This window comes from Meriones unguiculatus, chromosome 8 (genome assembly GCF_030254825.1).
Source record: "Meriones unguiculatus strain TT.TT164.6M chromosome 8, Bangor_MerUng_6.1, whole genome shotgun sequence".
NCBI classification, from domain to species: domain Eukaryota; kingdom Metazoa; phylum Chordata; class Mammalia; order Rodentia; family Muridae; genus Meriones; species Meriones unguiculatus.
Window position 1 is genome coordinate 72,303,889 of NC_083356.1, and position 11,162 is coordinate 72,315,050.

Here is an 11,162-nt window from a genome sequence, read left to right on the forward strand (position 1 = left end):
CCAGCACTCTGGGAGGCTAAGGCAGGTGGATCTCTGTGAGTTCAAGGTTAGCCTGGTCTAGAGTGAGTTCAAAACTACACAGAGAAACCCTGTCTCAAATTTTTTTAAAAAATTAAAAAAGAGCACTGGCTGCCCTTGCAGAGAACCTGGACACCCAGCACCTATGCGGTGTCTAACAGCCATCAGAACTGCAGCTCCAGGGGCCCAATGCCCTCTTCTGACTTACTCCAGCACAGGCATGCAGGTTGTTCATGTGCGTGCAGACAAAACACACGCACAAAAACCTAAAAAAAGGAAGTCTGAGCCAGACTTGGCTGGTAGTGCACATCTTTAATCCCAGCACTTGAAAGGCAGAAGCAGGTGGGTAGATCTTTATGATCTCTGGGCTGCAGTGAGACTTTGAAAAAAAAAACAAACTGGATTGAAAGTCAATATAGTTATCATAGCAATAGAACACATTTCATAACTTTCCAGTCAGGTCCAAATTATGATGGGGGGCGGTTGTGTGTGTGTGTGTTTAAAAAACTAGGGGTACAGCACTTGATAAATTTTTTTAGTCTTTTTACAAAGGTGAAAAATTGAAAAACTTCTGAGTTCAAAAGGCAATTCACCATCCACACTTCTATTCAGTGTTGCAGTGCTTGCAATTCTAGCTGATGCAGTAAAACAAGAAAAACACACCTGGAATTAATTCCTGAAAAGAAAACAATAAAATACATGGATTACAGCATCATGTGAACATGGATTTCAGCCAGACGATGTGGGCTTTAAAAAGAGAAAATAGCAATACTTTTAGCTCTAATACTGTCATTTAAAAAAACAAAAACAGGGATGCTATTGAAATGTGCTAGATTCCACACAGAAAACTAGGCACTCAGAGGGAAGAGGTGTAAAAGGCCTAAATATAAGGGCTGGGCATGAAGCTTAGTGGTAAGGTGCATTCCTAGCTTGTGAGGCTCTAAATTCAATCCCCAGGGTGTGTGTGTGGGAGGGGGACCTATACACATAAATGAGATATTTGATTAGCTAGTGTTGTCAAGATGTCAGTTGTGAGATGCAGTGGTACATGGAGACTCCCACAACAGTCATCTGACCCTCAGCTACTCACTGGTATGAAGCAATTACTGTTAAAATCTCAGTTGTGTGCGCAAGCACATGTGTTTGAATGTGGATATGAGTTAAGAGTCTGGACCCTAACATTCGGTGTCATCTCCAATTGTGCTCCACTTTTGTTTTTTCAAGACAGGGTCTTTTTCTGTGTATCCTTGGCTGTCCTGAAACTCACTCATAGACCAAGAAATTACAGATTGGCCTGCCTCTGCCTCCCAAGTGCTGGGATTACAAGTGTGCACCATTACTACCGGCTTTTTTTTTTTTTTAATTCATTTTTCATTTTTGCCCAGCATGGTGGCTCATGCCTTTAATCCCAGCACTCTGAAGGCAGAAGCAAACAGACCACTATGAGTTCAAGGTCAACCTTAAAGGTATGTGCCACCACTTCGTTTTTGTCACTTTTATGAGCAGTGTCTTGAATTTTTTAACCTGAAAGTGCTTATGTTGTTTTGTATCCAGCCACCTTACTGAGTTGCCTTCTGTTTTGTCTGTGCATTTGGTTTTGGTTTTCATGGCATACTAGCTATAGAACCATATCTTCTGATTTTCTTTTCCTTTAATACATTTTATTTATTTTTTTCTATTTCGGGTATCTGTGTGTGCATGGGCAGCTGTGCATATGCCTCGATGCTTGTGTGGCACTCAGGGACAACTTTGAGGAGCTGGCTCTCTCCACCACGCCAGGTTATGGAGATGAAACTTAGGTTGTCAGTCTTGGTGGCAAACTCCTTTACCTTTTAACTTGATAGTGCTGAGCCATCCCCTCACTTTACCCGGTGACTCTTCCTAATGCTGGGCCGTCCCCCACTCTGACTGGTGACTGTTCATCCATACACAGTGCTGAGCCGTCCCTCACTTTGGTGACTGTTCATCCATACACAGCGCTGAGCTGTACCCCATTTTGACTGCTGACTACTCACTGTACACTGTACTGATTTCCACCTCCTCTGCTTCTCACACTCCAGCCTCCACTTTCTTGTTTTTTGTATCAGCTGCAACCTTACAGCAGCATCACGCAGCAGACACTGGAGCTTTTATGGTAAGATCCTGGTGCAGGTACTCTCAACAGTTTTATTAATCACCACCCGCGGTGTCTGGAAGCAGCAGCAGAAGCAGAAGAGGCAAGAAGCTCCTTAATCATGCAGACCTTCAGGCTGCCATTATGGTCTCCGCTGCAGTTTAACGAAACCCCCTGGGGGACTCAGCACCTCCAAAGGAGCCTCCTAGACACCTTCCACAGTAATTGTTTGTCTGATACAGGGTTTCTCTGTGTAGCCTTGACTGTCCTGAAACTCACTCTGTAGAACAGGCTGGCTTTGAACTCACAGAGATCCACCTGCCTCTGCACCACCATTGCCCAGCTCCCATGACTTACTTAAAGGAGTGTAAGAATGCTGTAGATGGCTGGTGGGTTCAATGAGGTACTTTTGAGGCATCTACCAGCCCCCAAAAAGTCTTTTCCTCTTTGCTGCGGCTGTCTTGCATTTTGAAGGTCAGGTGCCAGGACAGCCCTGTGTCCTGGATGCCCCTGCTGCTCACCGCTGACCTTCTTTACTCCTAGAGGAGGCTGGGCTTCTGTGTCCATACTGGCAGAGGCTGTGGCTTCAGGCAGCAGGGCCTAAAGGAGAGGCGAGCCTGCATGGGCTCACTGTGCCTTACGGTGCACCCTTGTGTGCTCCTCACAGATGGAACTCTGTGACGACAGTCTTTCCCACAGCCAGCTGGGCCGAGCCCCGGGACACGCATGTGGGGACAGCTGTGTATTACTGTGCAGGTGTCTCCTACCACCTGAGGTGGCCTGATCTGAGAGCACTCCAGTCAGGACAGTCTTCTGAGGAACTGGGGACCCTTTTGCTTGTCGATTTTTTAGACAGTATCATATAGCCAGCCTTGCCTCCATCTTTCAGCGGAGTCAAGGATGACCTTGAACTTTTGTTCCTTCTGCTCAAGTTCTGGGGTTACAGATGTGCACCACCACGCCCCATTTTTGTAGTGCTGGGAATGGAGCATGGGCCTTTGTGCATGAGCTGAGGCACATCCTCTACCCCTCAGCTGATCTATTTGGGATGACAACTGAAAAGAGATTGCTCGCGAAGCTGGGGCAGGAAAAGACAGTAACCAAAGGCCTCAGCAGATGGCCAACAGAAGCCAGAGCAGACAAGAGAAGAGTGACATTTACAGAAAAGTGGATCTCAAGAAAGGAAGGTGAACTGTGAGCATCAGACAGCCAGGAAAGGCGGGAGACAGACCTGGGGATTCAACTGCACACAAAGGAAGACAGAAAGTAGCCGTGTCCTCTGAAGTACACAGGAAGTTCTGCCACTTTGTTGACCGACATAGTAGTCCTGATCTCTCCCAGCGTGGGCAAGGGTGCAAGACCAGGCCGGAACTCCGGGGGAGAGTCCATACTGACCAGAGCCGGATCCCTGAGCTGGGCTGGAGGTAGCCATGTCCTTCCAGAGGCTCTGAAGACATAGACGGTTTTAGTCTGTGGTCTCCAGGAGTAATGGTGAAGGCAGGCATCCCAGGAAAACCTCCAGGCTGTATGGGCCTATGTCCCTCATACCTTTCCCACCCAAGGCCTCAGTAGGCCACCCATAAACAGGGCTTCTGAGCCCACCTCCCCTTTGCCCTGTGTGAGGAGCAGCTGGCTACAGTGGGGACCAGGGTCCACAGAAAGGGCAGCCTGGCCTGTGAGTCCTGGGCCTCAGGGAAGGTAGAGGGCCACTACCACATAGATGACCCAGCTGGTAGACACGAACACTCCGAAGAGCAGGCTGAAGAGCACGAGTGAGCGGGCCTTCCTTGAGGCTGCCTCTGCCTGTGCCAGGTCACCCCTGCCCAGGGCTGCTCGAGTCTGCAACAAGATAGGCCAAGGTGGGATATACCAACAACAGTTCCCCTCTACCCACCCCAAACCCCACCAGCACACCTTCAAGGTCAGGCACATGCTGCCTGAGAAGGTCAGGAAGTGGGTCCATGGCTTACAAAGGTGCAGGAGTAATGGCAGTGGTCCCTCCAGCACTGAGGAATGCCCTCAAGCTCCTCTCATGCCACCTCACGGCAGCTCCCAAACGGGGCTCATTATACTCCACTTTGCTGATGATGAAATGAAAGCTCAGCAAACTTAAATGGCCTCCCTGGGCCAAACAGCTGATGGCAAAGCCAAAATCCACAGTCCTACCTCTGAGCTGCTTGCTTCCCTAAGTCCTGGCTAGTAATGACCTTGGGCCTGAGACCTCCCCTCACTTCCCAGCAAGGCCAGGCTGTTACCTGTAACACCCAGGCTCGCCTTCCATCAGTCAGAACATCACAGCACCTTCATCAATGAGTCCCCCAGGCCTGACCCCACATGTCCAGGCATGTGGACAGTAATAGAGGGAACAGGGAGGAAAGAGGGAGGAGGGATGCTAGTGAGATAGAGGGTGGATGGATATAATCATGCAAATGAATGAGTGAATGGAGAGAGAGCAGCTCCGTAGAGACTGGAAGATGGGTAAACAAAAAGGAGAAGATGAGCAGATGAGGTAATAGATGGCGAGAGGGTAATAGAGTTGATGGAGTGATTGTCTTAGTGGGAGGGAGGGTGGAGAGGTGGATTAACAGATGAATAGATGCATGCGAGCAAGATAAGGGTGGGGCATTCAACCAAGGACCATGTATGGATATAACCTAGAACCTCCGCTCAGATGTAGCCTGTGGTAGCTAAGTAATCAATAGGTTTCCCAAAGTGAGGGGAACAAGGACTATTTCTAACAGGAACTCAATGACTGGCTCTTTGGCCTCCCCACCCCCCAAGGGAGGAGCAGTCCTGTTAGACCACAGAGGAGGGCTTTGCAGCCAGTCCTGAAGATACCTGATAAAACAGGATCAGACGAATGGGGAGGAGGTCCCCCCCCCATCAGTGGACTTGGAAAGGGGCATGGTGGAGATGAGGGAGAGAGGGAGGGTCTGGGAGGGAATGAGGGAGCAGGATACGGCTGGGATACAGAGTTAATAAAATGTAACTGATAAGAAAAAAAAAAAAAGATAAGGGTGGGGGGCAGGCAGATGGTCTATAGACCAAGAGGCAGTTGAGGCAGAAGGATGGATATGTAGACTAAAGGCTGCTGAAACACCACAGCGATGGGCAACACCTTGGGCCTCATCCATCATTTATACTTTTGTTTGTTTGTTTGTTTGTTTGTTTGTTTTAGAAATTGCCAGGACAGATCCTTAGAAGTGAAGGTCGCAGGTGAAGAAAGTAGACAAGAAAGGCCAAGCTCAATAGGGCTTTTTCCTGGGTCCTACCAGGCTGCTGGCTGCTGGGTGGGACCCCTACCAGTGCCCACAGGGGCACAGCTGGGACAGAGGCTGTGTCCCAGCTGTGTCCCTCCTGGTCACCTACCTCGTGGGAGTAGACGATGGCAATAAGCCCTGTGAGCAGGCAACAGAACAGGGTCACCAGCACCGACTCCATCATGAAGTCCTTGGGCAGCGGCCTGTGTTCCACTTGCATGGGGGCGGGGGCACCAGCCACGGGGCCGCCATACTGGGGGCAGAATCACTTACATGAGGAACCAGGGAGAGGAGCCTGATTCCCTTCACCTCCTCACACCCACCTCCTGCCCCAGGAGTCCCCTCAACTCTGCCGCACACACTGTCCAGCCCAAAGCTGGAGCTGCGAAGGTGGGAGGGGTGGCCTCCACCGCTCCTCCACTCGCAACGCATGGGGCCCTCATTTTGTCCACAGGGTCTTTCTATGTAGACTTGGCTTGGCCTCTGCCTGTGCTGGGATTAAAGGACCACTTTAGAACCAGCACTTAGCAGGTGGAGGCAGCAGGATAAGGTAGTGAGTTCCAGCCCAGCCTGAGCTACATGAAGCCTTGTCTTTAAAAAATAAAAAATAAAGTGTTTTTGTTTTTGTTTTTTTAATTATTTTTTTCTTTCTATTAGGCTGTCTACCCCCTTGAGGCCTTCCACATTGATGTCATCTTCCGTACTCCTGACCACCAAAACAAACCCATCCTTCCCAGAAACCTGGCTTGGTCACCCCTCAGCCTGTGCCCAGTGTCCTTCCTGGACAGCTCCTTTTCGTCCTTTGGGAACCCTGTTAGATTGTCGCTGGTCTCCGCCTCCTGCAGGCCTGAGCGCTGTGCTTACCGCAGGGAAGGGGAAGGAGGCTCCTCCAGCCGCAGGTGGGAAGAGCGGGCCGGGCGGAGGCGGGTAGATCGCTGCAGGCCCGGGCGCAGGCTGGAACAGCACGGGCACCTGGGGGAAGGGCGGATAGAGCAGCGCCACCGCCTTGGGGTCCGGCGGCGCGTAGGGCGGGGGCTCGCCCACGAAGCCGATGGGCGGCACCGTGCCGCCGGTGGCCTTGGGCCCGGGCCCCGCCTCGCCCGGCGCGGACGGGGGTTCTGGGTCTCCCCGGGCCAGCTCATCGCCCTCTGCGGCAGCGGCCCGGTCCTCCTCCGACCCCGCATCTTCGTCCAGCAGCTGCGGGCGGCGGGGGAGCTGCGGGAGCGACGGCTGCGCTGGGCTGCGCGGGTCGGCGGCGGCTGGGGAGTCCTCCGGGCCTGTGGGGCTGTCGCCCCCCTTGGCGTCGGAACCTGGGGAGAAAGGCGGGCCTGTGAGGTCGAGCTGCTGTTGAGCGCAGATTCCCCTTTGAGTCACTAGAGCTGAGAGGGCGCTCAGTGGCACAGAGGGTCGTCTCGGGTGACCAAGAACTTCTGGACGTGAAGGAAGCTGAGGCTCACAGCGCAGGGCACAGAACTTGCTGATGCGGACCCTTGGACTCTCAGCAGTGGGCTAAACCAGCGCCGGTGAGATTAATTCCCGGGTGCTATGCCTGCTGTGCAACCATGAAAACCTGAGTTCAAGCCCTGAAACCTACGTAGAAAACCTGGCATCGTGACACAAGTTTGCCATCCCAGCGGCGGAGACTGGCAGATGCCTGGGACCCAGGGACCAGCCACCTTAGCTTAATGATCTAACAGCCTGGGGGAGACACAAAAACAGAGCAGGCAGGTCCAGAAGGATGATGCCTGGAGCTGACCAATGGCCTCCCCTCTAGAGAAAAAATAATAATAAGGGACAAAAAGTTCATGATGGAAAAGTTTATTCTGTGTGCTTTAACCACCCTTTCTAAAAAACATTTTTATTTTATGTGCGTGAAGTGTTTTGCGCATTTGTGCCTGGCCGTCATACGCATGCGTTCTGTAGAGGCCAGAAGGGGGCGTTAGAATCCGTGGAGCTGGAGTTACAGATGAGTGACAGCCACCACGTGGGTCCGAGGAATTGAACCCAGGTCTTCTGCAAGAGCAGCAAGTGTACTTAACCCCGAGCCGTCTCTTAAGCCCCACCCACATTAAAAAACAAAACACCTGGGTCACTGAAAGTGAGGCATCGGTTAGATTCCTTGCCCGCTGGGTCCTGAGCCCCAGCCCTGGCCGCAGCAGGGATGTGGGGAGAACTGAGGTAAACCTGCTGAGTGCGCTGCCCAGCCCGGGATAAAGACTGGCCTTGCAGAAAGACGGGAAGGGAGGTTCCGAACTCCCCGTGCACCCCATGTGAGCTGGGCTGCCATCTGATTCTTGGCCCTTGACTCTCTGGTCCACATGTACGGGGTGCAGCCCTGAGAAGCAGCTGCGGGGGTGGGGCACTGAGACAGAGCTGAACATGGGGAGCAACGCAGAGCAAACCAGCCGCGAATGGAGCCCATCGCTCCAGCCAGGGACTTACAACACTAACAGCCCCAGCACCCAGGGCACAACCCGGCTAATCTGCAGTATGAACAAGCCCCACAAGCCCAGCACTCAGATTGCTTCAAGTTCAGGACCAGCCGAAGCTACAACTTGAGACCCTGTCTCAAAACCAAGAAGAAAGGCCAGCTGGATGGCTCAGAGTGGCAAAGAGCATGTCGCTAGGGCTGATGAGTTCAATCCCCAGGACCCACGCAGCAGAAGAGAAAAGACCGACGCAGGTTATCATATGACAATGTGCGCTGTGGCATTCCAGTGCTTGTGTGTGTGCGTTCTTGCGCTATCGTACACACACACACACACACACACACACACACATACACACACAGAGTAAACATGGAGAAGAGGAGGAGGAGAACCAACAAAAAGAAATACATAAATAAAGCCAGGCAGTGGTGATGCATGCCTTTAATCCCAGCACTCGGGAGGCAGAGGCAGATTGATCTCTTGTGAGTTCGAAGCCAGCCTAGTCTAAAGAGCAAGTTCCAGGACAGCCAGGAGAGTTAATACAGAGAAACCCTGTCTTGAAAAACCAATAAATAAATTAATACATAAATGTAAAGAAAAACTAACACATGCCAACTCTGATATCCATTTACTGGAATTACAAGAAAAAGCATCCATTTTAACCACACGGTAAAGAGAGACACACTACTGAAACAAATCCAGTAGGAAGTCGTATTTTAAAAAGAACCAAGTCACAATTTTAAACTAAATTTTAAAATATCTGAATTGATTTCTTTATTTATTGAGACAAGTTCTCACTATGTAGCCCCAGCTGGCCTGATGTTCACTAGGTAGACCTCAGACTCAGAGATCAGCCTGCATCCTGGCATGATGAGGTCTTGAAAGTGTCTGATGTTTAAAAATATTACAACACACATTTTAACTATGTTTGGTCTGGTTTATTTGGACAATATCTCAGAGTTAAAACATTAAGAAAGCTTGTTAAAGGCTAGAATATAGCTTTGAGGTAGAGTGCCTGGCATTCATGGGGTCCTGGGTTCAATCTTCAATACTGGATGGGGGTGGTGGAAGAGAGGAGGAAAGGGAAGGAAAGGTTTGGTTTTGTTTTGAAGTCACCTGCACAGGGCTTGGGAGGAGGGGAGATGACTCGGTAGGTAAAAGCACTTGCTGAGCAGGAGCTAGGACCTGGGTTCAGACCCTATAAAAATGCAGGAGTCAGTGGGGAGTGGAGCTGTGTACCAGAGACCCCATTGCTGTGTCGGATGGAGACAGGAGCATGGCCGAGACTTTCGGAGCCCTGGGCAGGGAGGGAAACCCCTTCTCAGGGGAATAAAGCAGAAAATGCTAAATATGCCTGAAGTGCCAACTGGCCTCTGCCCACTCTGGGCCCTCCAGTTCACACGTATGTATATACAGATATACGGGCCCTCCAGTTCACACGTATGTATATACAGAGATACACACACACACACACACACACAGACTCTCACACATGCTCAAGACTGGCACACTGGAGTGCCTCCTTACCCTCCACCCCACCCCACACCTTTGTGGGGAAATTCTTCCACGCCACTGCCAATAAGCCAGAACCTCCTCCTGGGCAACTCCTGGACACAGCCTGTCAGTCTCAGAAGCCGTTGCCCGGGCGAGCTGGCCTGAGGGCAGGTGTGGGCTTGGGACCTGGAACCGACCCCTCTAGGCCTCTTTCACCACCACAGTGGCACACACCTTTAAAACCAGCACTTGGAAGACAGAGGCAGGTAGATCGCTGGGAGTTTGAGGCCAGCCTGGTCTATAGAGTGAGTTCCAAGGCAGCCAAGGCTACACAGAGAAACCCTGTCTCAAAAAACCGAAAAATAGATAGATAAATAAATAATAAGGACAGATAATGGCAACGCAGTGTTACAAAGATGATGGGAAGCAGGTGCCTGGCCCCGGACTCGGGTCCTCCCTAGGTCTTCAGGAGCCTTTCTACATAAGCTAGGGAATCGGGGCTCAGCAAGCACTTCATCGAGCCACTGCAGAAGGAGCCTGTCCAGTTATCATAACAAAAACCGCAGCTTCCCTGGATCCTGCCAGCGCAAATACCAGGCTTGATGGCACCGAGATAGGGACCGCGCAGTAAAGAAACCCGCTGGCTGCGCCGGCTCCGCGGCCTCAGGTTCTCAAGTTCTCGACACCCGAGCCTGCGGGCAACAGTCCAGCTGAGATAAGGGAGGGAAAGGGGCTGTTCCAAGGCCTGGGGTGTTCAAGAAGGGGGTGGGGCAGAGAGGAATTCTTCTTGTCATCCTAGCATCCTCTGCAGTGGGGGCAGGGGATGTGAGGGGCACCCCGGCCATCCAGACGCTGCCCTGCAGGTCCTGGCACCACCCCAAGCCCCTCGAGCCCGGGACTCTGCCCTGAGCGCGGGAACCGGGACGCAGTTTTGTAATCTCCCCCCCCCCACACACACACACCGGGGGTCCCCTGCTGGGATATCAGGCCTTGATGGGGCTCTACCACGGAGCAGCCACGCCTACCCACCCAGCCGGCAGTCTCTGGTCCAGCCTGCGAGGTTTCTCTCCTCCCACCCTGCCTCCTTACTGGGTCACCCTGCTTGGGAGACCTCAGCTTGGTCCCGCGTGGTTAACAAAGCCAGCAAACACTGGAAGCGGCGAGGAGATTCCGGGCGGGAAATGCAGAGCCACCTGCTGCTGCCTGGACTCCTGGTCCCTCCCCAGCTGCCCCGCAGCGATGCGAGGAAGGGCGGGAGATCCTGAACCCCCCACCCCGGAGCCTCCTGTACACGACCTCGGCTCCGACTCCGAGTGCGAGTGTGCCCCGGCCCCAAGGTCGCCTCGCTCCCGTCTGCACCCTCAGTCAGCCCTGTGCCCCGCGCTCCTCACCTGCCTCCATGGCGGGATCCCGCGGCTGTGCGGCTCTGGGCCTGGATCCTGGGTCCGCCCCACTCGGTGGACGGCGCCGGCTCGGGTTTCCGGGTGCCCGCCGCACGGCAGGTTAATAATTGACCGCCTTGTTTGTCCACGGCTGTGTCAACACGTCGCTCCCTCGCTCCCTGGCGCTCGCACCTACCCTGCGACCTCCTGTCTCTGGGACAGTTAGCGCCACGGCAGACCCCGAGGGCAGGATCCGCTCTGTGGAGCCTGGATCGATTCCTTGGCGGAGTCGCAGGGCCTGGGTGTCCTGCAGGGAGCCTTCAAGACAATGGGGTAGGAAGGAGGCAGGGCAATTCCCACCGGGATGAGAGACTGAGGAGAGGTGGAGACCCGGGCGGCCAGGGAAGCGAAGCTGGGTATACCTGTGACCCAAAGGCAGGATAATAGAGCTAGTTTTGTTGTTGTT

At 52.8% G+C, this 11,162-nt stretch overlaps 1 protein-coding gene across 1 annotated transcript; it reads right to left on the minus strand.

Moving 5' to 3' along the window:
- Window positions 1-310: 310 nt before the first annotated feature.
- On the minus strand, window positions 311-10,800 carry Prrt1b (proline rich transmembrane protein 1B). Its single transcript, XM_060389810.1, has 5 exons — window positions 10,706-10,800; window positions 6,256-6,701; window positions 5,501-5,644; window positions 3,845-3,970; window positions 311-3,578 (listed from the first exon to the last, which is right to left on the minus strand). Exons 1-5 carry the CDS (start codon window positions 10,713-10,715, stop codon window positions 3,333-3,335), a joined length of 972 nt encoding a protein of 323 aa, XP_060245793.1. The 5' UTR covers window positions 10,716-10,800; the 3' UTR covers window positions 311-3,332.
- Window positions 10,801-11,162: the final 362 nt, after the last annotated feature.

What these genes read in the sequence shown, in the direction of transcription:
- Prrt1b (XM_060389810.1), bottom strand. An exon ending in CCTCCTTCCCCTTCCCTGCG is followed by an intron (nt 5,645 to 6,255) that starts GTAAGCACAGCG and finishes TTCTGCCCCCAG; the next exon opens with TATGGCGGCCCCGTGGCTGG. An exon ending in CCATCGTCTACTCCCACGAG is followed by an intron (nt 3,971 to 5,500) that starts GTAGGTGACCAG and finishes ATCTTGTTGCAG; the next exon opens with ACTCGAGCAGCCCTGGGCAG.